At 40.6% G+C, this 27,936-nt stretch overlaps 1 protein-coding gene across 2 annotated transcripts; it reads right to left on the reverse strand.

Moving 5' to 3' along the window:
• Positions 1 to 2,174: 2,174 nt before the first annotated feature.
• On the reverse strand, positions 2,175 to 21,574 carry NAA30 (N-alpha-acetyltransferase 30, NatC catalytic subunit). Of its 2 annotated transcripts, XM_074584216.1 has the most exons (5): positions 21,480 to 21,574; positions 20,281 to 21,198; positions 12,699 to 12,822; positions 10,594 to 10,649; positions 2,175 to 3,398 (listed from the first exon to the last, which is right to left on the reverse strand). In XM_074584216.1, the coding sequence occupies exons 2-5, from the start codon at positions 21,193 to 21,195 to the stop codon at positions 3,261 to 3,263; spliced, it is 1,233 nt and encodes a 410-aa protein (XP_074440317.1). In that variant the 5' UTR covers positions 21,196 to 21,198; positions 21,480 to 21,574; the 3' UTR covers positions 2,175 to 3,260. The 2 variants fall into 2 exon arrangements, with proteins under 2 accessions (XP_074440317.1, XP_074440318.1); XM_074584217.1 differs by lacking the exons at positions 10,594 to 10,649; positions 12,699 to 12,822 and having other exon boundaries at positions 21,480 to 21,559.
• Positions 21,575 to 27,936: the final 6,362 nt, after the last annotated feature.

Raw genomic sequence — 27,936 nt, forward strand, 5'->3', positions numbered from 1 at the left:
ACAATTCTCTTGTAAAACCTTTTCCACCATTTCTCTCTCAAGAATAAGCGTGTATTCGTATTTGGTAGACGAAGCAAAACAATCATTAGAACATTTCCATTCAAAAGGAAATGGATAAACAACTTAACCATTTATTTGACTGCATTGTATTTAGACAGCTTGTACATTTCATAACCCCACTGTTTTTGTTCTCATCAAAAAGGATAAAGGGACAGAAGAATATAATCCACTCAAAACAGCAGTCCAGTATTTTGAGATACACTTGGTATTTTCATAGATGCCCACCTGATACCTGACCTCCAATATAGGTTGTAATGTTTATACAAGACCTGAAAATTCTTTTTAACATAGCACTCAGTTTTAGCAATGTCTTGCAGTGCCCTGAAAAATAGTTTGCGACGTACTATGTAACGCCAATTACATTATGCCTACTTTTCTTGACAGTGATGAAGCTGATCATTTCTTTAAAAAAAAAAAAAATAAAAAAAATATAATGCAAACATCCATACCGACATGTCAGCCAACAGCAACACCTGGGCAAATCCAAACATAAAAGCGAGAGACTCTGCCGTTAGATTTGTCAATGCAAAAGGTAAGGGGGGAGAGGACTGTGTTTTAGCAACAGACATGAGAAATAACCAACTGTTCATTGCTAGATTTCTTTTGAAAACCTTACTTTCCTCTCTTTGTAAATTGGGAACTTCCCACTTGATACCCGCATCCCAAGCAACACAGAGAACAAATCTGTTTCTTTTAATCCAACCCAACACATACAGCTTCAGTATCTTCCGTAGGGAACTGCGTGTTACACAGCAGCAATATCAGAACCTTTTGGGCAGCGTGCTCTTTTAAAAGAAACGTGCACCTATTTTGCGCAGTATTTTCAAACCGTGCATGGCGACAATTAATTCCTTCTTACAATAGACAAACAGAATTGTATTTGAAGTTTGCTCAGAAGTGATCTTTTTGGCAGTGCCTTCGTGAAAAGCGATTTCGGCTAACTTCTAAGTCGCATTTTGAATCTGAAGACACCCACGGCTTAAATATTAACCAATAGAAAACTGGCCTGTCTGGCTTTTCGGTTTTTAAACATCAGCAGACACACAAGATGGCCTAGTTTGCAGTTTGCGATACAAGTCCGACAGCTGTTAACAAGGTACGAAGCCTCCCTCATCCCTCTCCTTAGTTCAAGCGAGCCAGAGCAGTCACTGCGTCCTGGACCACTGGGACACAGCCGAGAGAACGTTACCAACGTTTAAGTCTTAACTATGAGCGAAACCTCCTGAAAAACTGCCCAGAAAAAGCGGCAAACCTGAGGGACCGGGATAAGGTGAACCAAAGGTTTAGGCATGTCACGAGGCTGAACTCCACCATGTTCTGCAAATAACAGACTCCGGCACTATTTTAAATATGAGTTTTCTTCACCGAGGGGAACAAATCCCCTCAAAAGCACAAATAGTGTTTACAAGCAGAAAACTCAGAAGGGCCAATTTCCATTAAAAATCTTTATTTTCAAATACAACTCATAATTTGTACATGGTAAGAAATGTCCATCACCATGTGCGATTGGTCTGTGCAAAATAAGGCTTTCCTTTAAATCCAGTTTTCCTGCACAGGGCTCTTTTCCAAATGTTACTGGAGGTAGGGGTTTTGTTGGTTTTGTTTTCAAATGTACAGTAATTAGCAAAAAACCACCCATGACTCAAACCAAACCCTAAAAAAAAAAAAAAGTGTAGTAAGGCAAATCTGAAGAGTACGCTCAACTACAGAAGAGCGGATTCGCTGAGAGTTCATCCTTTTCATTGATTATGTAGGTTCTTCCACAAGTCAACTAATACCTTCTTTTTTTTTTAATTATTCCCCAAAGCGAAAGAAACCCAACTGATTCATAGAACTGGGCTATATAATCACACTGAACAAGAAAGCCTAGATGCTGTAATTACTGAAAAAAAATTGATGGGTATTTGTAAAATTTATGTAAGCCCAATTAAAGAAATGAAAAATAAAAAAAAAAAAAAAAAAAAAGAGAAAACCAGAGCAAGAGCGAATGCAAGAAAGAGAGAAAGAGAGAGAGAGAGAAGTCCTTCCCCGCTGCTTCGATTTTGGGGGGAAAAAAATCCCCCAATAACTTAGCTCATGTAAGTTTAGAGAAAATGAGAGCAGCTAAAAATGGATACAATACACCTTGAAATTTATTTCCAAGACCAAGAACCAAAGATTGAAGCATTTTAGAACACTGAAGCAAAGCAATCTGAATCTGAAAAAAAATTGTTCCGACTATCTTAAAATAGCTGTTTTTCAGAGCTTCTAGCAATAATTTTGATTAAATAAAATCATACCAATTTACATTAATTTTCTATATCTTCTTTTAAAAGTCCCTCACTCTTTTAACAAAAAAAGTGCATCCAAAACCAGCAGAGATTTACTGGTGACATCAGGTTCTCTTTTAGCAGCTACTCACGGTTTTCAAAATAGCTTACACTTCTTGCTATAAGAAAAGAAGGGCCTTCCAAACCCTTGTTTGGGAGAAGTATCCAAATTATAAAAATCTGAAATAATTTATTATCAAATCCAGAATTTAAATAAAAGCAGAAGTTTTCTTGCAAAGACAATTGAAGAAAGTAAAAGAATAAAAGCATGCACTCCAAACTTAGAGGTGAAGACAAATATACTTATCTATACAGGCACTGGCAGACGCAATTTAATTGTTACTGTTACTCATTGTAACACACACCCCACCCTACAATACATTTTTTCATTCACTAATCACTGAGGTACCAATATTTAAGAATGGAAAATTCAATATTGAAAAATAAAACCTAAAATTGAAGCCTTTTTCCAGAAAACTATGGCAATTTTTTGTATGAAATGTTAGTATACTTATAGAATTTTACAATCTACATTGGCTTTTTTCTGGAACCAAAAGTCGCGTTCCACATACAGGTTCTTTGATAAAATGTTCACTGTGTATGCAATACAGTCAGTAGACTTGCAAATGAATGAACATATCTTGGCTATCAACTGGCACATCTCGCTGGTACCAAAAGAACTCGAAGTTTGAAACGATCGGTTTTAATTCTGAACAAATGCGCCATGCCAAAGTGCAACAAATAATGTGCGACACTCAATGAGACACTGACAGAAAGAGCTGCATGGAAATTACTAAGTCCACCTGCAAAGCAATTTTGTACAAATTGCATTGCATGCAAAGGACAACTCTGCGCTGTTGGGACGTCAGTTGCTTGATGTGACGGTTTCTTTTAACGCAGCCATAGTTTAAGACGCAGTGCATCAACTCCATTTAAATAGTATCTGAAGAGCCTCTTGTCTCGCACAAAACCAAGGTTTTCATAAAGTTTCAAAGCAGACTTATTTGTGATTTCTGTTTCCAATACAACCTTTAAGGAAAGAAAAAAGAAAAAAAAAGATATTAGAAAGCAGTTGCAACTACAGGACTACTGAACAAATTTCAAAGTTTTTATTTAAAGGTAGACTTATTAGCAATGAGTGGAATTATTTTTTTTCCTGTCCCCACTTATTCTAGCAATCTCTCTACATTCCCACATTAAAAAAAGAAAAAGGCAGTTAATCAAAAATTGCAATTGTAAACACCTTTAATTCATATCAAGATTTTAGTTTTTTGCTCTAAATAGTATTTCAACTCATTACCTAATAGCTACGGCAAAAAACAACCAAAAAAAAATATCCAAACAACCTCTGCCTCCCAACATTCCCCCCCCCCCCCCCCCCCAAAAAAAAAAACCCACCAAACCCACCAAAACCCAAGCTACCAAACAGGTTAGGGGCCAAAACATACTTTGAATTTTGAATGAGCAACTGAACTTTTGCATGTCACAAGAACTTGGCATACAAGCTTTTGTTTAGTCATTTAATATCTTTGACCTCTAATTCGGCAGATTTAGCCCTAGATACACGCTTCAGCATTCTACGACTAGCTGTCAGACCCAACGCTTGCGACGAATATTTGTGCTCAATGCAAGTATCCCAAGCTCAAATCAGAGTACACGCCAGGAAGAAAGAGCAGTTTTTTCCATCTTTTTCCCCACTCAGTTGCAGAAAGACCTGTCAGAAACCACTCAGACCAAACCCAAGTGTAAGAGTAGTCCAAATTAAGCCAAGACTCAGAATTGTCCCATAAATCTCAAGTACAGGCAAAAAACTTCTTGTTATTGCCAGCGTAGCTTTAAATATAAAACTGCTGAAGTATGTCCCTCTGAATTGTTTTTCCCTCTTCTCCCCAAACGCACTGAGCAGAGCTCTGGCACACCTGGTGAGCCGTGCACTCACACCAAATCATAAAAACTTGTTTTACCTCTTTAACTATTGTCCAACTCAATTATTTAAGGATTCTGCTATTAAGGATGGATCATGGGTACACAAGAACACAGGCTGAACTGAAAAGCTGACTAGACTACATACAGTCCCATGACAATGTACATTCACATATGAAACAAGAGCTGATGGATGCTGTAGAAAAGAGCATATAATGAAAATACAGCCTAAGCAATCTCTGCAGCAAACCACTGATCACTGCCACTGTTAAGTCCACTAATGGCTATTTCTAACCAGCATTTGATACCCCACTCTGCGTAGTTAGAGCTATACACATAAAACTCCCTTAGTCCAAAAATAGTCATCTACCCCACCTCAAAACCTAGGACTCCCTTTCTCCTCCAATAAAAAGCAGGAAAATTGTTTAACAATCCCCTACCCCCCCAAAACTAGCAGCAAAAATCTTAGCCTGTACCCGTAGAGCAGTTTAAGTTAATCTACTTTGCGGACTCTGTGGCCCGACTGCCTACAGCACTTCCATTCTCCCTCCCTTCGTCTGCCAGCTCGCTGGGCTTCTTGCTGAGCTACTTCAAAAAGCAACCTGGTAGAAAAACTTCCCTTTTTCTCTCAATCAGGTTTGTTTTCTGCAGGCTGAGGAGTGGCTAAGCCAACATAAAAGAGGGAGGCAGCCAGTGGTTAGACTGTTCTCCTTCAATAAGATTTTAAGATCCATTTAATGTATATATTTGACCATTACTCAAGTTTCAAGCCACTCTGACCACATTCCAATGGATAATTCTCCCTGTGCTTCTCAACATAAGCATGTGTGAAAGAACAGTAAATCTGGAGCTAACAACCCAAGTAACAACATACACTGGGGGAAAATAAGACCTTGAAGTAGTTCATTTTCCAAAAAGTAATAAAGAGTCACACATTAAAATGTTAATAGTCAGAGTTCTTAAACTGCAGCAGGACAGTCTGTTGTACCTGCACTCTTAACACAAGCTAATTCAATTCTTAAGTCTTATGGCAAAAATTAGAGATTGAATTTCTCCTGCTGGTACTCCACAGAATATTACTATCAATTCTTGTGACTTGACTGATTATTCTTAACACCCTTAACCCATTAAAATGGATATCTATTAATTTATAACAAGTTATGGAAGCAAAATAGTTTTCCTGAAGAGTGCTATTTTCTACACAATTATGCACATTGTACAACTTCTTAATTCAAATTAAAACAAACGATTACACCAAAGAAGAAATCTGACCTGTGTAAATCCACAGTACGGAGACTATTATTTGAACTTTAGCTACAAATGGCATTCACTCTCATAAAAGTTTAGTAACCTGGCAGAGTGATATAACAAGTCTGTATTCAACTGCAAGCTCGCACACCTCGCAATGCTGAAAGACTTCCAACGCTGCAGATCATTGAATTTAAGGGAGTGGTTAAATGTTGAAATTCAGGTTTGCTGGAATCCCACTACCTGAGTGAATGCTCATCTTGAAAGCAAATGCAAGAGATCTGCTCTGGTATTTCTAAGGAAGACTCATCACAGTGAAAAGTAATTCCCTGATCTCAACACACTGCGTTGATCTCCAAGGGCTAAAGCCACGTTTCTATTACCTAATAAGGAAACACAGTCATCATTAGCTTTGTTTTTTGAAGGATTCATCTCTTCCTGTGTGAGATTTTCAATCAAGCTTGAAACCTTCAATCACCACATTTATTTCTGGTCTCATAGGGTCTTATTTTGCTGTACACATATGCCTGTTAAATCCTCTAATAACACAATCACATCCTCCCCTGGAGACCAGCAAAGGTTTGATTGGATTTAACAGTATTTTTTCTGCACAAGTTGCAGCTTTCTGAAAGCTGTTACTTTCTCTTATGTCTTAGATTTCATAAACCTAACATTTTATCTCCACTGGCTAATTTTAACTGGGTTTAGAAGCAAGAAATCTTCTACAGTGAGAGCGGAGTGCAGCGTTTCTTGTTATTACGTTTTCCTACCTAGAATTTATTCCTAAACTGAAATAAAACAGAGAGGTCAGTCTTCTTCAGTTCAAACTTTGAATAAACTCAAGTCTAGGAACCAAGTAATAGAATTAATACAGCCAAACCAAATAAGCAAATGAAGAAAGCATTCTGTCAGCACTCACAGGAGAGGTTGCTATTCTTCCTCGTAAGTCTGGCATATCATCTGACTCAAGTTATGGGTACTTGCCCAGTGTCCTTAATCAGTTTAAGTGCCTTAACTTTTAAAGAAAGGCAGCACTTAATAGCTTAGATGATTTGTAGATTAAGAAAAAGCTAAGATTTCAATAGTTTGATAATTTCAAATAGGATTATATAAAAATATACATTTAATTTTTCCAAGTGTGGGACTGAAATAAAGCGACATACCTACTGGTGTGGTCAAAAAAACCCACTTTAAATCATCCTAAAATTTCAATGGAAATTCTCATGAGAAGTTGCAACTCCTTTTCAAATTCTACACTTTGCTTAAAAAAAGCTCTTAAAGTCCCACTTACTAGAGTCTTATTTTGATTAGTTACCAAGTATGTGATACATTATTTCAGTAATATGAAGTGAATGAATCACATGCAGATTACTTACAGTCATTTCTTACAGATGGATAACCTACATATGAATGAACAACTCCTCCTTTCTAACTGTGATTAAAGGGATGTAACAGTTCCATGTGACAGTCTTAAGCAGTACAATTTTTGAAAATTGCTTGTCAGTAAAAACTAAGCAAATGTACGAAAACAGTAACTTGCTGGAGTTTGGAGTTAGCACATACTTTCCCTTTTTACGCTGGAAGAAAAAATCTCTTCAAAACTTTGGAGATGGGAGCAAAACTATTCACCTTCAGCAGATTTATTTCCATAGCTCACATTTTCTATGCAACCAACCCATAAAGTTACTCTAAATCATTGTGACCTATTGGAAACTCAAGCCGCTATAATCTTGAAAACCTTCAGTTCACTACCCCAAATATTAGAATCCATTAACATCAAATGTCTGAGAAAGTCACCCAGGGTTAAAAAAAAAAAAAAAAAAAAAAAAAAAATCAAAGATTCCCTCAAGTTTTGTAATGTTACATCCAGACACTCGAGCTCAAGGCATGCTGTTAGGTACTTTCTTCAGGCTTGAAGGTTATTTCTAGTTCAACCACCCACCCCCAACATCAGATCATTCCCTGGTTTCTATTCTAATATAGGCCATGGACAACTCCATGGCCACTCTCCTCCCCTCCGCATGGATTCCATCCCAGCCAATTCACTTCTGCACTTACCCCACAGCTTCCTCAAGCCAGGAAACAATCCTTGGCTGGAAGGATATTGTCTCGCAGCTTTGAAGTGTGGCATATAGCATAAACTACCTCTTAGGCAGCTGGCTGACCATACAAGCTTGCACTGAAAATCACTTCCATAGGCCTGGCTTAGTTGATTCCCAGTAAATTAGCTTACAGGAAAAAAAGTGACCTTAATCACTAAAATATTGCGGCATACTTTGAAACACTCACACATCACTAGTGATTTTTCAAGATTTTCATCTATGGTGCTGTATGAAACCTTTATTTTTCAGGATTTGTTGTTGATACCTCAGAAGTCCAATCTACAGTACTTTGAAAAGTAACACACTGAACAAAATATTTATCAGATTATGTATCACAAGTTATTAAAATTAAGTACGTTTACCAGATCTATTCCATAATTAGACTGAAGGGAAGAGTTACCAAGCAGCCTTCAGAAATTTTTCATGACACCCACAGCTCCATGTTCATGATTTTAATCCTATTCCAAGCAAGTTTCAGAAAATAGCTTATTTTGGAATCATAGTTCATCTTTTATCAAGTAGCAGCATCTTTTTAGTTGCATCATGCTTCTGATTTTATTAAGGGATGTAGAAAAATATCTTAAGAGCAGCAGAGATAAGTAAACTATTTACACACCTCACAAAGACAAATTACTGTGATGCACTACTTTGATCAACTCTAGGCATCAATTAGAAAACCAGAAGCTGTTCTCCCAACAACTTTTGTAAAAACTGGTGAGGACAGGTGCCTTGGCTGTGGCAGACAGAGCTTGTAATGGGTGGCTAGTTGGATTTTTCAGATTCTGGTCATGACTGAAAACTCAGCAATTCACCATGTGGTACAAGTAACCAATGTCATTATTTTCTGCCCTGTGTATCTGGAAGAAGCCTACACTTGGTGGCAAAGAAAAGAAGAAAACATGAAAACACTGACTATTTGGCTGTAGATAACCTGTATGTGAAAAAGAACAACATAAATGTAATAAATCAGTGTGGGTATGCCTCTGCTGGCCAGTGTAGAAAGTCAGAAATATACTCTGCTTGCGCTCTGCGTTGCCCAAGCATTGTGAGCTCCCATTTCAAAATTCTGTGCCAGCACAAGACTCAGCTGATGCAAAAGCCCCCAAGAAGCAGGGCATAATTAGTTCAGAATGATCATCCCACAAACACGGTTACACAGTTTCCAAACTGGATCTGAAACATGCCTGCACCCGTCCAGCACACACTCCAAGGAGCTTGAACTGTAGTACATTCGATTAAAGAGGGACACCAATAGCCTGAAAAATACCCTATACACTTAGTATAAAGCATTTATACAGCACCATAGATTAAAATCTGCGACTAAGACTCAATAGGTCTTACTGCAGACTAGCTTGCAATCCTTTATCACATATATTTAATTTTTACAAAGATAAAAAAAATAGTAAGAAGGACTCTTGGGCTAATATTACAGTAGTAGAAAAAAAAAGAAACACAGGAGAGATGATTACACGTATACCTGTTAGGTAGTCCAATTTAGAAATGAAGTTACATGAGTAGTAGTACACATACACTCATAAATCACATGGTAACTGTTGCAACTCTGGTAGTTTGAGTAGAAATAGCCAGTTCTGCTACTGACACTAACAACAGTAGGCAATTCACTTCAATTCTCTGCATCTCAATTGTCCAACTGCGATGTGAACAGTGTGATACCATTCCTCAATTATTTTTAATTTTTTTTTAAATCTTGAATACTATAGCAATGGCAAATGAATTCAAGAACACTGTGGAAAGCAATGAAAAAAATAAACAAACAAACAACTTTTCTTGATTAGTTCAATGTAGCAAGTAGGAAAACGGATTAGAGCAAAGCATATTACATATGGTAATAGAAGCACAAGCCAAAACACAGAACTTGAAGAATCACAGAACTATCAGATTGCACTACACTGCCTGAGTACAACATAAATTATAGAGGGAAAAAAAAAAGACACCAATAAGCAGAGCCATGAGGGTATCTGACGGGAAGAACAGACATCTCAAACAATGAACGAAGTCAGAACACATGCAAGGATGCTGCAAGAGGTGTAACACAAGTGGAAAAATAAACAGAGTATGTGCCAGAAGTCCTGTGACACAAATTGTAGTTTTGGATAACAAAACTTCACTACACCGCAGGAGGACAATTGAGGGAGCAGCTGAAAGGCGATAACAGGCGATCAAAGGATCATTAACTATGACACACTGAAATGACACAGTGTTCACATGTCAGGAACAAGCTAACAATTGCATTGTAGCAAGCGGCTGAAAGTTAAAGGGACAGATAACCGGATTAAGGACAATGGACATGGGGAGAATTCCTCACAGGTTAGACATGGCACATGAACAGTTGCTTTATATATATTTATATAAGTATAAAAGTAGGGACTGAGATCTGGTAAAAGGAAAGACTGATAACACATAGGCCAGAGACAGTTTAACAGTCATTCAGTCACTTTCCTTCCAAGTTTTCGTTGACATGCTAAATCATGAGTTCTGTTAGCGCTACATAATATAGCTATGCACTGTCAGAATAGCCTGACAACCATATTCTGCAATACCACAGTATGTACTGTTACAGTATCTCTGTGCTTCTGAAAGGATGGAAGAATTACACATAATGTGCAAGTTACACCGGTCAGCAGAACCTTAAACTAGAGTCTTTGGAGGAAAACATGCCTGTGATCAAAGGCTGGGGCAGCTTTGCAAAGTAAAACAAAACTTGAAACACTGAACTTAAGCCCTTATGACAAATTTAGAAAATCCTTCTCCTATTTGTGCCATACATTTTTCTGAGGTTATTTTTCACTTTATTATAAAAGGAATAGCTTCTTACCAACCTACTCCCCACCTAAAAAAAGTCCTGTAGAAGAAAAACCTGTGAAATGAATCCACATATAGGAGAATGCAAACCATTTACATTATGAAAGTTTTTGATTATAAAATCTTACCTCGTCACAATCTCCTTCAACCATAGCATAAATAGCTTTCTTAACCAAGTTTGTACCTGAAATATAGATTTCAGTAAGTGTCATAGAGTTGCAATGCAAAAGAAGCTCATTTATATATGACTAACATGTGTGCTACCTATGTGACATTTCACCTGGGGAAAGCAGGGAGGAAAGAAAGAAAGAACAAGAAGTTGCAGTCAAGTTGCAGTCTCAAGTTTAAACATTAAAATAATCCACAAAGTTATCCAGAGACTCAGCTTGAGCACAAGATTCTTTAACACACGGACATTAGAAACAGGCTTCTATGTTTAACACAGTGTTATATATAGACCCTCCAAGATGTGATTCATTCCTTTTTGTTGCATTTAAAGTCAAAATCTGCTGGCATGTACTTGAAGGACATTTATCTTCCAAGGGAATTTCCTCTTACTAAAACAAATACTTCTATTAGTAACAGAACTTAGGACACTATTTTTCTTGTCGCTCACTCCCATTTGGATTTGCTAGTATCTAATAATATGGTTGAAGCCCAGCCCTTCCCCTCAGTCAAGCATTAATTTAACTCTTTATCATTATTTTTCATCTATTTCACAACAGTTCTACAAATGTAATATCCCTACCTGTCTGTAGAATTGGGGTGAAATTGAAAGTTGATTTCAAAGTTATTAGTGGAAAAAACTGCTGTTCAATGAAATTGCATAAATCTCACTTCCATAAGAAGGCTAAGGAAAAGGAAAAAAAACCCCAAGGAATCTAGAGAATGTTTTAAAGTATTCTCAAAACTTTAATCAATTAAGATTTTTATTGAACGTACGATAAAACCGTACTACATTTAAAACAGATCTTCAGATTAACAGCATACTTTGAGAAACAGCAAGGTGGCAAATGCAGGAAGTAAGCAAGGCTTTAAATATAAATTCTATTTATATAATTCTAACATAATGAACTGACTAAAGTGAGGGAAAAATATTGCAGAGTTCTTCATAATAACACCATTAGTTCTTATTTACTTATGAATCCAAGCACCTGCAATTAAATTATGGCAGGCTCCTTCATGACTCAGCTAAAAGGAAAGGAGAGACAGTGATTTCTCAGTATCCTCTTCCCTCTGCTCCACTAGAGAAACCAACAATGGCTTTTGAATTGCACTGAAGGGGGAAAAAAAAAAAATCTGCACATGCTTGAATAGCCATGATAATACACAGTGCTTCAAGTTTTTTGGAGGTTTTTTTTTTTTTTTTTTTTAAAGAGGAAAACAAACACAATGGTACCATTCTGCAACGTATCATCGTATTTTTCCATTGCAAGTAATTTTCTGTCTTTAATCACAAAAGTATGAGCTGTTCAGAGTGAATGAGCGGTGATGCACATTTCTAGGCTTTCAAGCTGACGTCTACGTTTTAAGTTAAAAATATATTACAAAATGTAATTTCACAATAACCAACAGACACACACACAAAAAATAAGTTCCATAAGAACAGATCTTTAATTAAGCCAACTAGGGTAACTAGTGTTAGAATGAAAACCCCTTCACTGAGGCAAAACTGATCAACAAGGGAGGGGAAACTCCCTGCCAAGAGTGATTTCTTTTATCGTGTAACTTCCCAACAAAATGGATCTCCGTTTCAGCCATTCAATTAGTCATACACAACTATTTTTCTTCAGTTATTAATAAAATAATGAGCTACACACATTCTCCCCAAGGGGCAATATATGCATAATTGATAGGGGAAGGCCAGGGGATAAGTCCACTGAAAAAAGATAGACTGAACATAACATAAAAAAAACAGCGATGAGGGCACGTATAAAACTGCAAAGCAATTCCCACTGTTGTTATTTGACCGCAGTAATAGGCAGTGGTAAGGGGCTGCTGACTGCCTTTCTTTTTAGCTTTATCGTATCCCAGATGTAAATCTCATGGGGCATTTCAGGCTACTTTAACAAAATAAAAAAAAGCCGCTGGGGAGCTCGCGTGGTCGAGTAAGTCAGGGATGACAGACAAACCACCACATCTAGAAATTCAGTTCTGCTTCAATCTTTATGACAGCTACAGTTATCCCAACTACAGGATTTAAGTAAGAAATAACAAAAAAGGCTATTCTTACCAATTCCTTTTCTTCTGTATTTGGAATCCACTGCTAACATGGCTATATAACCTCTGCGGAACATCTTTTTGTGCATATCCAGCTTGCAGACGATGGCACCTACACACTCCTCACCTACCATGGCCTTAAAGACAAACATACACGTATGCATTCTCAGTTCATGATCCACAGCGCTACCAAAAGTAGTAAACCAGTTCATTTTAAGTGAAACAGCCACATAAAATTTGTTTGCATAAAGATATATATATATATAAATAAAAATTCAATAGATTTTAAAAAGGTCTCCAAAAGTATAAATAAGATTAAAAGGATTCTTATTTTTTTTTTTTATTACATTCAAATAAAGTTACAGTCAATTAACAACCAATGAACTGTCCTGGAGAGAACCACAGTATTATTCCACGAAATCTACAGGCAAGAATACATGTCATAGAAGAGGGGGGGGAAGACCAGGTTAATGCATAAATCACCCTTTTACATGGGCTGCCACAGAGGAAAAGAAGAGTCCATTCCTGTTTTATAGCAATCTTTACGTACAAGGGCTGTGGTAGATAATATGCTTATTTTTTTGTCTGGTTTTAATGTCAAGGCCACAATGGATCAGTGAAAAATGTTGCTGCGTTCAATCTTTAAAAACTGTCATTTTCAGTCATATGACACCCAAAGAACAAACAAAAAAGCACACAGTTAATTTCACACATTTTAACTTGAGAGATTTCATTTGTTAAGAGCTATGCACTGACAGTTAATCCCAATGGTATTGTCACAAAAAGTGTGGTCAGGGAGATATAGTTATTCTGAAATATTAAGTAAAAAAAAAAAAAAAGCTAAAGAGAAAGAAAAGAATGCAACTCCTCCCCAAACACTTATCAAACTACTTGCACAACCACTGTGTTCACCAAAATTTTACCATGAAATATATTAGAGAAAGACTCTAAGAAAAACTAAGTCATATGGTAACCGAAGGATTAGGCAGCATGAGAGATTAATGACATTATAACCTGCAGCAGTAAAGCTGAATAATGCTGCAGAGTAGGACAGCATCCAAGGGGAGAATGAATTACTATTCATTCAGGAAAGATTGACAGAGATAAAAAAGAAACTCGTAATTGTACATATGGGTGTCTAAGTGGATCCACAGCCTTTGATAGACCTGTATCTGCGGGGGAGAACTAGCCTTCAGCTCAAGTGCAGCAACTAAACCGGGACTACAGCACATGATTGGCACAAGCATGTGCTAGCACAAGCACTTCTGGATAATCCAAGTTTACAACAGCAAGACACGTCAAACAAAAAGGACTTGCCAAAGCCAGCACCGCCAGGCCTCAGTGCAGCCCACCTGTGAACCCACTGCTTGCTTCTCCAAAGCCTATGGTATATATTCTATAGCCTCCAACTGCCTGAACCTTTTTGTATACAGCTTGTAGGCTAAGACTCTATGGGCAGAAGATTTACTTATTCAGATCATATTGCAGGCAAAGACCCACAGTTTTTTCATCCCAAGAAGAATAACGTCTTCTATCATCTCTACCTGGATGCTGGGTTATTAACCAAGACGGCTGTCAACCAGGAGCTGTATCAAAGGTGAAATGAAGCAGCCCAAGATGTATGAGCTGCAGCTCCAAAGCTCTACAAGGCAGCATGATCCTAACACCATTTCTAATACAGTTTGAGCTCATCAGGCAAATATAATTATCGCTATGTTTTTATTTGGCAGGAAAACACATTGTTAGCAGGATCCAAGAACAACCCTGAACAATCTAAACAAGTGGTTTTTAAAACAAAAAACTGTATTTCAGTCCATTTAGATCATGCTACACAGCCTCCAAGTAGTCTTTCATTTGGTGTAAAACACAGTTTATTCCATAGAAAAGAAAAGCTCTACTTAATACTAAAACTATGTATGCAAAGTGTCAGCTCAAGGCAAGTTTTGTATCTTGGCTCAGACCTGAGAAAACCAGGGAGTTAAATAAAGAGTATCATCAGACAGGCTGTTCATAACATTGCTATAATTATGCAGAGTACCTAGATGTAATCTTATACCTCACTAAAAAAAAAAACCAAAAAGCACACCACAAACTAGCATGTTATAGTTATGCTTTGCCCTGAAGTGAACACGTGCAAATTGTGGATCGTAACAGTCATACGGAGAATTTTTAAGATATAGTTTTTTTACACGCTTCAAGAGTAGTGACATTCTAGACGTTGCATATCTGAGTTCCTTCTTGTTCACGGCACTTTTCAGAAAAGCTGTGTTCATGAATCATATATTTAAAACACTAAATGAACAGCAAGGAATTTTGCTTCAGTGATCAAAGAAACAAATACCCACTGGTTTTACCACTGTTGCCAGAGAGCTGAATAAAGTATGACTTTGTTACCAGTTCCCCAAACACTGAAATCTATTTCTCTGTCTTCAGGCAGGTAAGTCTGCCAGTTCACCTATGGCTGTTCCACTTACAGAGGGAATGTGGCATTTCCACCTCACTTTGAGTTTTTTTGTTGCCTTTCCTCTCCTTTCTCCTCTCCAACCTTACCTAAAGCTGGAAATGAATCTACAATGTGATGTAAAACTTAAATTTAATTCCCTGGAGAAGGTTAAACTGTGTAAATAAATTTAAAAAAAAAAAAAGAACAAAAGAAATAGGGAGAGTGGGGAGGAGAGAGAAAAGTAGCTGCCACACAACACCATTTATAAAAGACAATCATGGGCCAAATTTTCTTTTCAGGTATATGAGAGTACTTCTAAACATAAAAGTTTCTACAAGGAGAATTCAGCCCAAGTTACTATTACATATTATAAACCCCACCGAGTACCATACGATTTACTTCAATTGTAAGTCATTAGCAGGATTAACATACATGAATTTAAATCCAATATTTGCATCAACTTTATTCTTACGAATAAGTTTAAATGTTTAAAACACACTAGATTTTAATATCTTCGTATCACAACCATGCATTACTAGAAGAGTTAGCATAGAAATGTCTGTAAATCAGCAAGAACATTACTTTTCACAAAATTAAACAATAGGCATTAATTTCATTAGCAAAGATGGCATTAAGCCTGTCAGCCACAGTCTGAGTATGCATTTCATACCCAGATCCTGGGACATTTATTCCCATTTAAAGAAGATTAAAAACACCAGCTAGCCCCTGAAAGAGAAATATTTTGCGATTCAAATGCAGTAGAACCTGTGCCACTGCAACACAAGCTTTCCTTTCGCACATGCACCAAAATCCATCCCAAAGTATCAGAGAAAGAGCTCTCTATGAATCCTTTGGCTTCCATTTAGCGATCATGTTACTGAACGCCATTAGAGGATACATTTAGGCTAATGGTTTTAACCTAAAGTCTGGCAGTTGAGTCAGAGCTCTTCACGATACTGGGCAAGTCACTAAATCGCTCTGTTTCCACTCTGTGAAACTGGACACAAGTAATTCCCTCCTGTGCACGGGCATTGCCAGAATAACTACACGAGCTGTCATTACATACCCAGATGGTGCAATGACTGAAGTTTTCACAAAGCCTCTGACAGTGAGAAATAGCGCAGCAAGCCTGTATCTGAAACCACCATCATACCCAAGAGGAAACTGGAATAGAGTTTGCAAATTGGGAATGGATGTTATAAAATTTCTTCCTGTGTCTGCCATGAGGCTAGGGAGGCTTCCCAGACAGCTTTCTAACTTTTCTGGTTCTTTTATGTCCCAAGTTTTCCACAACCGAAAAACAGGGGCAATGCCTCGCAAGTCTTAATTTCAACATGAAGTACGCTTAGACTCTTGAATAAAACACAATTTAAAAAAAAAAAAAAAGGCAAAGCATTAGCACAAAACAAGATCTTAACTGCAGTCATTTAGGATTTACAACACATCTAAAACCACTTACATGTAATTAATAGGTTATTTTTAAACTTGTGAAAGTTTAAATTATAAATGCTACTATAGCTAGTGGCAAAGTTAAGAACCCAATAAAAGCACAGATTTCCCAGATTTTTCTTAAAAGGCAGCAGAGTGGTGCAGTATTGTGAATTACAGGAGAGGTTACAACACTCAGCCAGAACTCTGCTTTTATTGCATCCTGTCTTATCCAAACTTTGGCAGAGAGCAAGGTTTCCTAAGATCACCTCTTCCACACTAAAGTATTTTGAAAACAATTTTCTGAAATATTTAATGTATCAGTTCTAAATGGAACTTTTAGAACTTTAACACTGCTAAGACTAGAAGCCGCAAAAACACTTTAAAAGGAAGCTACAACTTTGAAAATGCATTTACAATGCACATGGGGAAAAACCTGTAGCGATGCTTAAAAATGTTTTGCGTGAAACAAAAGATACCCCTATCCTCTGTCATTTTTTTGACAGAGGAGTGGTTATCGTAGATAATTTGAAGAGAAATTGGGCTGACAGAGCTCCTGGGAATAAGTAAGAACAAAGCATTTACAGGGCATTCACACCTAGCACACAGTGTGAACCTGCTCTTCCAAAGCCAGGTGACACCTGAGTGCAAGCAGACAGTTGCAGTTTATGGAGTAGAAGGTTATTACCTTGCAACAGCTCAGTCAGATAATGCTGCACATCAGAACTGACCACCAGGTATTCCCAACTTGTTACCTCGAAAGTCAGGAAGACAGCTGCACCGATGAATTTGACATTAAAGTGAAGAGGTTTTGAAGATTTCTAATATCTCCAGGTCCTTTTAAAGTGGAACATGAACTTATTTTTTGAGTGTACAGTTAGGAATACAGCAAAACCATGCTAGTGATTAGTTAGGATTGCTCCTATGCCTTCCCTCCAACTGTGCATTCTCACCTCTTTCCATGCACCAACGCCAGTGCCTGTGACATCCTATTATGAATATGTTTGAAGCCTTAAATGAACAGAAACCTGACCCTAAAACATATACACACACTTAGAAATATATGGTGGAAGGGCTATCTTAACTTCCCAAATCAGAGAAACGCAAGGGTTGGCACAAGCCAGGAAGAGGCAGTTGAGCAGAAAGGAAGAGCAAGCAGCCCTTTTGGTTGCACCAGCCGTTAGAGCAACGGTGCGCCTTGGGAAGGCCAAGCCCAAACTCAGCAAGTTTCAAACCCATGAGATAATCATCATCAGGAATAACGTTAATATTGCCCCCAGAAAACAGCTCTGCATTGTCAGGTATCCAAAATGCTAGATAGCAAAGTTATGATCTTTAAGATGGTTTACTGAATAAGTATCAGCAAGGGACAATTGCTGATCATTTATGGAAAATACACAGCCCAACTTAAAATTTAAATGATGTATTTTCCCCTCACATGTTGAGAAAGGGAAAGCAGCCCGTGATAGTCCAATGAAGACAGGCGAGTTTGCATTGGAAGATTTTTAAAAAATGGTGACATTGAAGTTCAGTAAAGGAATTGATTGAACCCCTACAGATATTTTTTTCAAATACAATCAAACTGCAGCCTAACCCCTCTCCCTAAAACCAATCAAAACCAAAACAAAACCTGGAAGCAGAGGATGTGAGGCCACAAGGCATTAAAGACAAATGATTCTGTGAGATCAAGCACTATGCTTCTGTTCACCATCCTGACACTGTTCTTGCTAATTGGAATATGCAGTCCCTGACTGAAGATAAATATTTTACAGACACTTATGAGACAGAAGTAGTTCAGGAATCCATTAACTGCAGGAACAAATTAAATTTTATAGAACAGAAAGTCTTCAAGACAACCTCTAAAAAACAATCTTAAAAATACTAAAACCAGTCACAAAAAACACCCATCAAATTTGACTCAACATATTGCAAGAGCTTCAAATTATTAAGTAGGTAAGAATTTGCTAACAGCTTTAGACATTCATAGCCACATATTCTTCTCTACAGTTTTATGTACTTTACGTTGTTCCACCCTTCCAAAAAATGACAAATTGTGTAGAATTACACAGAGTTCAAGTAAAGTTTTGTTGATTCTTCAAGGCTATGAAAAGAAGAAGATGTCGCTATAAAATAAGCTTAAGACACTTTATTTTCCATGAGTGATAGCTTACTCTTTGAATGCACTTGTTAAAAATAAATATTAGAAATCTTCTGGTTTAGTGCTCCATCAAACAACTTGCCATTGCTCTCTTCCTAACAAAATAAGTCTAAGCAGACACACAGATGCATTGTGATCTAATAGTATCCAATATTGCCTTGGCATTACCAGCGATCACTTGATGCTGAAAATATGGACATTTGTAGTGCAGAAGCATTTCTTTTCACTATGAGTTAAATCAGTCACATATATAACTCAGTGCTTGAAAAATACCATTCTGCTCTGATCAGCGTCCTTATAATGGCAAACATGACTTTGCATCAAACAATGTTTTCAAATATTTTTGTATTTCTGTTTTTACCCAGAAGGTAACGCTTTGCTCAACTTCACATAATCCTACTGTATTCCCTCTTCAGGGTTTTAAGAGGCACGGTTCTAAAAATCCTCCCATAAATCATATAAATCCCGCTATAAATTATACCAGACCCTAAACCAAGAACATTCAGGAAGTTTAAGGCCAGATGGAGCCCATTAGCCTCACCTCCTGTACTCATATGTTATTAAAATTTTACAGAGATCCTCCAGAATTGAAGGGTGTCTTGGCTCTGGCTAAACCATACCTTTCAGAGAGGGCACCAGCCTTGATTAAAACATCAAGAGAGAAGAATTCATCATTTACCTTAGCAAGGAAGTGCCATACACTCCCATAAACGTTCTGTTTTGCAGACGTAACTTTTCCTATGAGTAAATCAAACACAGCTAAACTCCCACTATGCACGTATACCCCTCAGGCCAACTTACACTCAGTTTCATACACCTGTGGACAGATTAGCATCCTAAAAGCATGCTTTTCAACTGACACACAAGTTATTCCATAAGAAATGCTAAACATGTTGAAAGACTGGGTGACAGATAAATCAGTCTTTTCAACAGTGCAGTAGGAAGAATATAAAACTAAATACATCGTTAATACAGTAAGACAATCTAAGCAGCATGAGAATTTCTGCATGCTGTATACACTACCACACCTGTAAGAAGCAATACGGTTGTACTTGTCTTTTTAAAAGCTAGTAGCTCAAAAAGTCTACAAAACCTTTAACAGCGTCTCTCCATGTATGACTTAACATTTATATGCTAGCCATGCTGAAGTCTGTTTTAAAACCATTGTGCAAGAATTACTAAGCACTCATAAGACACTAGTGGGCTAAGTACTTTTTAAAATACAAACCGAGGAACTGAGACAGAATCATAAAATGTGCTACCAAAGGTCACAAAAGTCAGTGTCAAAACCAAGATTAGAAGCCTTGAATTCCTGGATCCAAGCCCTGTGCTCAAACCCCACCATTAAAACATCTACTAACGAATGTAGGAACTTCAGTCCTATGCTTTACTTATACATGCACAGGTCACAGGGGGACTTCATTAGGAAGACAGGGACTTCCAAAAAAGCTTGGCTAATAAAAAGATTATTAGAAGTATTTCCACAAACGTCAATCCTTTAATCCTCTCCCCACCAGCCCCAAACCACTCCCAATTTCTGCCCTCCCTACCCCCTCTGGCACTTACCAAAAAGCAAAGTTGTGGCCAGTTGTGGATAAAATACCTATATGTGTAAATGGAGTAGGGTTCAGACAGATCTTTGGTGATCAGTCTCATGATATCGGGCATCTGCAGCTCTGATTCATATCGGACGTATCGTATCGTTAGGTCCTCCTCGGGCTGAGAGTCCGTTCCCGAGCCTTTCAAACTGCAAGCTGCTGTTAAGGACCTGGAAAGTAGCAGCAGGGACTCCTCCTCCTCCCCTCCTTCATCCCCCTCCTCCTGCTCTTCCTCCTCCAAGCCAGTCCCTCCTGCCAGTCCATTGCGGGCTGCAGTCTTAGCAGCAGTTGTAGTTGTGGCAGCAGGCTGGCTCCTGTCCCCTGTTGCTGCTGCTGGGGGAGAAGGAGGAGGAGAGGGTGCAGTCCTTCCCTGGGGAGGGAGGTGGTTGGTAAGGGGGGATGAGCACGGTGCTGTGGTTGGGGGCGATGACTGCTGCTGCTGTCCGGAGCCCATTGTTTTGCTGGCTCGCTTGTTCTCCAGCCCCTCGGGGGCTGCCCCTGCCTCCGAGCTGAGGATCTTGCTCTTGAGGGAGGCCCGCAGGTGCCGCAGCTCGGGGCTGATGAGGCCGTTGAGCTGGTGGTTGTGGTGCGGGGGATGGTGGTGGTGATGGTGGAGGCGGTGCTGCTGCGGCCCCCCCTTGCCGCCGTCGCTGCCTCCTCCTCCTCGCTGCTGCCGCTCCCGTCCGCCCGCGGGTCCCTCCTCTTCCTCCTCCTCTTCGGCCTCCTCGTCCTGGGCCCCGGTGCAGGCGGCGGCGGCAGCAGAGGAGGTGGAAGAGGAGGAGGAGGAAGCAGCCCCCCCTCCTCCTCCTCCTCCGGGGAAGGGGGAGAGCGTGTCCCCCTGCGGGGAGAGGACGCTGCTAGGCCCCGGCGGTACCTCGGCCATATCCTACGGGAGAGACCGACACAAACCCACCGAGGAGGAGGGCGTCAGACGAGACGGGGGCGAGGGGAGGGAGGCGACGGCCTCACGGGCCGCGGCCGGGGTTGGAGTGGGGGGGCGCGAACAAAGGCAGAGACGGTGCCCGGGCCCCGCCTCGCCGCCCCGCCGCCGCCTCTTCCTGATGTCCCGCTCCCCCCGCCGCCGCCGCCGGGGCCCTTCCCCGGTCCCTTGCGGGCCCCGGGCGGCCACTCGCCGCGGCCTCCCCGCCCGCCGCCGCGGCCACTCACCCCCGCGTCTCCTCAGCGCCGCGGCTCCCACTCTCCGCTCATCCAGCGGCCGCCAAGCGCGGCCGCCGCTGCCGTAACCCGCCGCCAAGTTTCCTGTCAGCCGTTACGACACTTCCTCCCTTGGCGGCGGGGCCTAGCGACGGCGGGGGCGGGACGGGGAGCGATGGCGGGGCCCGGCCTCTCTCACGCTGCCGGCCGGGTTCCGCCGCCCGTAACCCGGTGGCTTTGCCCCACAGGGTCCTGCCGTCCCCGCTGGCTAGCCCGGGGAGCTCGGGGTTGCTGTGGGGGTCACGGCTTGCCCGAGTGAGAACGGCACTGGGGTCAGGCTGCGGCCTGCGCGCCCCGGCGGCCCTAGGCCGGTGTCCCGATGTGGATCCTCTGGCGACGGCACCCTCAAACGTGTCCTTTTGCTGCCTCCCCTGCTCTTACACCCTGGGAGACGCTTACATGAGTGTTGGCACTTTGTTCTGTTTGGTCAGCCCAAAGCCGACTGCGCACAGGCGCAGCCTACAAGGACGCTGCCAGCGGTGTTGAGTCTAGGGACAGGCACCAGCACTGTTTTGGTGAGACTGTTCCAGATCAGGGAAGAGTGCAGGAGTTGTGGCTTCTGCTTCCCAAAGTAGCGTGAGGGACATAATTCCTTGTCTGGATAGGCAAAGGCAGGCCTTGGACCACTGATAACAGTGGAAACTCGGCAAGGCTGAAAGAAGTCTCAAGTGATCCAGTTTCTCCACTGCTGTTCTGCATTAAAGAATCCCTGTTTTAAGAACACGCTACTAGATCTCATAGCAACAAACAAGTCCTTCAAATCTGAGGCTTCCATTAACATACACAGCTGCTCAGAGTGCAGAGAAGTAGTGATTTCTTCCTTTTCTCACATGAAAGCTTCGCAGGGCTGTTGTAAGACTTGCTCATTTTAATTTGCTACAGTTATTTTTCAAGGAAGTGACAGGTCTGGACTTAAAAGGAGAACAACAACTACTGTACGTGTCCGAACAGGGTTCTTTAATTAGGAAGAAAATAGATGGGTTACAGGCTTCCATTTATGAATCGCTGGGTTCTGAAGTAAAGTAGGAAAAGAGTAAAATACCTGTTTGAGTGAATTATAAACCTTTTATTCAAAATAATTAATGTCAGAAATACTTAACTTTCTGAGAATGAACTGCGTACTCTGTATTCTTTTATTTATTCTTTTCCAAGACTCCATTCAGAACGATTAATGCATATTATCTCTATTTATGTTGGCTTTATGTGTCCTGCAGTTGCTCTGTGTAGACACTTCTGCCTGCTCTACAAAGGTGTTCACATAATTTTTTTGAAGGGTTTAATGGGGTTTTGTGTGTATTTTCAGGCACCAAAGGACCTTTGTGGGCCTGATCGGAACTGCTCTGGCACATCAGCAGTGCTGTCAAGTTCACTGTCCTCGGGTAGTTTAAACAGAAAGAACAAACAAATGTCTTGTCAGTGTAGGGATGGCCCACCTCCCTGGGCAGCCTATTCCAGTGTCTGACCACTCTTTCTGTGAAGAATTTTTTCCTAATGTCCAGCCTAAACCTACCCTGCTGCAGCTTGAACCCATTCCCTCTTGTTCTATTGCTAATTATCTGTGAGAAGAGACCAGCACCAACCTCTCTACAATGTCCTTTCAAGTAGTTGTAGAGAGTGATGGGGTCTCCCCTCAGCCTCCTCTTCCTCAAACTAAACAGTCCCAGCTCCTTCAATCGCTCCTCAAGGAGGAATCGTCCTAAAGGAGATTTCTAAAGCAGGTCAGGTGAATTGTGCTTTGGAGATGCCATCATCCCATTAAATAAAGAGAATTCAGCATAACCTGTTCAACTCAGACGGATACCCCCACTGTCACTCTCCAAAGTTATATGGAAGGTGTCCTATGGCCGCTGTTGAGATGTTCTAGGTCTGAGTGCCTAGTGTGGCTCTTAGATGTCTTATTTCTTGTCTTTATTATGACAACAGCTGCTTTTTAAATGGGTGTTCTGAAGTGGCACCTTTTTCTTAACAGCTTTAAGAGCATTTTATTCCTTAGGTTTCTTCTCATTGTTTTTTTGAACCTCCAGCAGCCCTGAGCACCCTCATGCTGTTGCAAACCACACCTTCTGAAGTAGAGATGGGGCTTGAACACAAGCCTCATTGTTTCTAGTTCTTTGTTCAGTAACTCTGTGACCTTGAGGGTTTCTCTGGCTAATTTATTTGTTAAGAAAACAGCACACGCTTATGAAACTCTTCCTGTATTGTTGTTATCTATGAAAAGAAAGGGAGCTGTTGATGGGCTTCCTCTTTCTCTCCTAAGTATTTAAGACAAGTACCTACACATTGATTTAGCTTCACAGTTGCTCTACGTTAGATCTGAACTCAGGGAAACCTTGGTGGAAAATGGGCATCTAAACATGCCGTGTTCCCTGCCATAATAAAGGTCACATCCCAGCTGCACCAGAAATAAGGACGTTGGAGACAGAATATTGACTTGTACTTAATCTGGGCAATAAACTGTAGGAGCAGGTCAATGCCTAACAAAGAGGCATTCTTTTTTTTTTTTCTCAAAGAAGAGGAAGTAGTTTGACATAAGCGCTTGACATGGAAGTAGAATTCCTTCCAACTAAAATGTTCACCATTGTCCTTTACTTACCAACAATAATTCTTTTAAAAAGTTACCCAGCATATAACAGTGACCGTGTTACTTGAACTCAGTAAATCAATAGTAAAATTATGTCTCTTTTTCCTTTCCGCTTGCCCAAATCAAAAATAAATGACCTATTTTGGAATCTTGATTTTTCAGGTAGACAAGTAAAAGTTTTTCATGGGCCTTGTCAGTGTTACGGCCCTGTGGGCGTCCCCCTTCCTGGGGGTTTGCCCATTTGGGCTCTGGGACAGCTTTGAGGTAGTGCAGTCGATGGCTGACCAGCACGACCATGCCTGCTTCACCTCGCACTTGCCCCATCGCTGTGGACTTGTCTGGCCACCTGGACTCTCAGATGAACCTGATCACTGTCAGCAAAGCATCTCTGCTTGCTTTGCTTGGGTACTGTTGGGCTGTGGCTTTGTCGGTGAGGCCACCCTGCTGTCCTCACCTTTTCCACCCAGCCCACCTTGCTGTCGCGCCCCGTCCCTGACTTCCTTTCAGGAGCAGTGTCCAGCATTGCTGTTCCTTGACAGCTGGGTGTAAGAGCATGCCTGCAGCTCGCGATGGAGAGCAGGGAACCCTGTGCTAATTTCCTTGTCATCTTTGTGATGCTTTAAGGATCAAGAGAGGGTATGAACAAGTGCCCAGGGTGTGCAGGTTAGTGAAGCCAGCTGAAGCAGGGCTGCTGCTAAATACCCGCATCTTTAGTACTTTGGGTGCTGTACTGGTGCGCTCGTACCAGGGTATGTCAGCAAGAGCTGAACTAGCATCTCCCCAGGGCTGCGTCGGCAACTCTGGCTGAGCTATGATCTCTTCGGAGCCCAACCGTGAACTGAACTGTGTGGGCAAAGATGCTGCCATTCAACTAAAGCAGCTTGGCTTTCGTCCTCTGCATACACAAACACAAGATGATGGCAATGATGTACAAGCAAGTCTGAAATTTCTGCACTGAACTCTGCATTTAGAGAGGAAATGCAACGTGTGCTGGCAGAGGTGGAAATACCAGGTCTGCCCAAGTTCCTGAAGCAGCAAATATAGAATAATATGAAAATTATACAAGGGTATAGGCACAGGAAAAGAGGAAATCAATAAAACCAAAATGTATTTGTATGTATCAAATAGTGGTGTTCAGTCCCTACTGAGGAAATTGGCTATTTAATGGTAGGATTCGTGCTCAGAGAGGGAATCTTCCATGTAAAATGGTCAGTCTGGAAAAACTGTGGTTTAGAAAGTGTTGTAACAAAAGAAATCACAAGAGGGTAGTGTTGTACAGCACTCCAGCCTCTCTGCAATTCCCACAGCAGTGACCCTGTGCCATAAACCCAGTTTATTTTTCCTGAGGAAGATACAAAAGTCACTGCCTGCGTCTCTTCTGACAGCAGTCCCTGGGATGATGACATTTTTCTCTGTGTGCTACAAGGACTTGTAGCGTCAGGATCAATACAACAGCAGAATTGCCATCTCCACCTTTGTACCTACATTGAAGCCAAGTGTGAAATGAATGAGAGAGGTTTGACAGGTTAAAAAAAAAAAAGAAAAAAGAAAAAAGCAGAGATCTGGTAAGGATAAGTCAATCACGACAATATTTATTCCATTTCTTGGTCATACCTTTTTTTTCCTCTGCCATAGGTGAAATCATGGGACTCCTTGATGACTAAAGCTGACTTCTCTTACCCATGCTTACTCTCAATGGCAGGAAGAAATTGTGGCTCAGCAGGAGGAGTAAAAGGTATGTTGGTAACCTCATTCAAGAATGCTCCTTCTAATAAGGAGCTCTAGAGTTTTTCAGGAAGAGTTTCGTTCTGTCTTTGCTGCCCTGCCTCCCCTCACTTCTCCCCATCTCATGGGGCACAGCAGCTCTCACTGGTATTGGAAGAAACGATGGACAGAGCAGAAGGAATCTCCCTGCCTTTCTGTTGCGCCCGGGCGTGATGTATGCTTAGAAACCCAGTGAAAATGTGTTTAAGTGCAGAGATGCTTATTCAGAGATGATTTCATAGGAAAGAATTGATTCCACTAGGCCTGGCATCTGGCCTGTGAAGCTAATGGGGAATGATTAATTTAAAAGATGCGCTGCACTGTGAATAGCTGGAAACAGCTCTTCTCTTTTCCAAACCCTTTACGGAAAAGGGGCAGAGAAGGAAGGGTTTGGGTGGGAAGCTGCGAATGTCATGGGTGAGAAAGCTCAGAGTATGACTGCAGAGCTAAAGTCGGTAGCTAGGATCTCAGCTGGTGCATACAGACCCAACTCCACTGAAAACAGCCGCTGGCACAGAAGGGAAAGTGCAGTGAGAATTAAGCATGTTTGGCTTTCTCATCCGGCTGGTTGCTCGTTCCATCATTGTTTGGTACTCTCAGTATTGCACAAGGAGATGTTTTCACTTGAGCAAGGCAATATGTTGATCTTGCATGAACTGCTCACCCACATGCTCCGACCCATCCTACTTTATTGTGTGAAAGGAGCGCACTGCCAGGAAATTCAGGCGTACTGTCTTGCAGTAACACCCATCAACTGTTTTAGGCTCATTTTGACCACTTCAGTTGGGTTTGGTTTACAGCTATCAAGCAAAAAGAAAATGAAGTTACAATGTGTAAAACAATTATGTGACTCTGTATCCTGTATCGGTATCAGTGAGCTTGCTGAAAGCTTTACAATAGGCACCATATTCACTATTTACCATATCAATGTATATTGCGCACCTCTGGAATTAGAGAAATAATCTAATTATCTCAAGGTTTAATAATCTCACAGCACTTTCCCTTCTCAAACTCCGTGAGCTTCCATTGAAGCAAATGAGAAATCTCTTATTTACTTCATCAGGAACAGAGACAGACCAAAATTGTAGTCTTTTGTAAAACCCACCAATAACCTACCTAAAACTCTTTAAAATAGGATTTAGCGTATTTGGTCATTAAAGTATGATAATCTTTTCAGAAGGTCCTCTGCTAGTTGCTGGTTTTCTTTTGCTGATAGACTCCTGATGGTATGAAATACTTGGTGGAGTAAGTACCTTTTAAAAACTGTGGAGGATGTAGAAGGTGGGGATGGAAATGTATTAAAAAAGGGGAGGATTGGAAAGAGGAGTTAGGGAATTATAGACACATCAGCTTATCTTCAGTTTCCTAAAATGTCCTGGAACAAATAATCAAACAATTTGTAATCATTTAAGAGAAAACAAGGAGATTAGTGACAGTCAACATGGATTTGTCAAGAACAAATCATGTCAAACCAGTCTCATTTCCTTACATGGCAGGGTAACAGGCTTTGAGACAGAGGAGAAACAGTTCAAGCCATAAGTCTTGACATTAGTTAGACTTTTGAAGGGACAGTCTCATAAGTGAGCCAGGGAAATGTGGTATATATGAAGTTATAAAGGGCTGAGTGCAAAGTGTTTCAGAGAATAATTCTCAGTGTTTCACAGGTAAAGTGCAAGAGACATTGTGTGAGAGCTGGAATTTTATTCAATGTTTTCAATGGACTGGAATGGATATTCTTTGTATTTGAAGGCAAAGACGTGCAAGGATGGACTGCAAAAACAGGGCCAGGGTTGCAAAGGATCTCGAGAAATCAGAAATACAGTCTGAAAAAGGGAGGACACTTTGATAAGGATGATCACAAGATGCTCGGCTTAGGAAAGAACAAACCGCTACACAAATACAGGCTGGAGAAGAACTGGAGAACAGCTGGAGTTCTTTGGAAAAGAGCACGAAGAGGAACTCTTTCTCTCCCCTTAGCTGTCAGGAAGCACCAGCTGGAGCCCAGCTTTGGGCTTTGCTCCAATGGTGGGGGCTAATGCAGAAGTGTGCAGTGGCACACAGCCA

The sequence above is a fragment of the Larus michahellis genome, chromosome 4 (genome assembly GCF_964199755.1).
Source record: "Larus michahellis chromosome 4, bLarMic1.1, whole genome shotgun sequence".
Taxonomy (NCBI): domain Eukaryota; kingdom Metazoa; phylum Chordata; class Aves; order Charadriiformes; family Laridae; genus Larus; species Larus michahellis.

What these genes read in the sequence shown, in the direction of transcription:
- NAA30 (XM_074584216.1), bottom strand. Translation starts at nt 21,195, where the DNA reads ATGGCCGAGGTACCGCCGGGGCCTAGCAGCGTCCTCTCCCCGCAGGGG. An exon ending in GGCCACAACTTTGCTTTTTG is followed by an intron (nt 12,823 to 20,280) that starts GTAAGTGCCAGA and finishes TTTGTCTTTAAG; the next exon opens with GCCATGGTAGGTGAGGAGTG. An exon ending in ATACAGAAGAAAAGGAATTG is followed by an intron (nt 10,650 to 12,698) that starts GTAAGAATAGCC and finishes TCTATATTTCAG; the next exon opens with GTACAAACTTGGTTAAGAAA.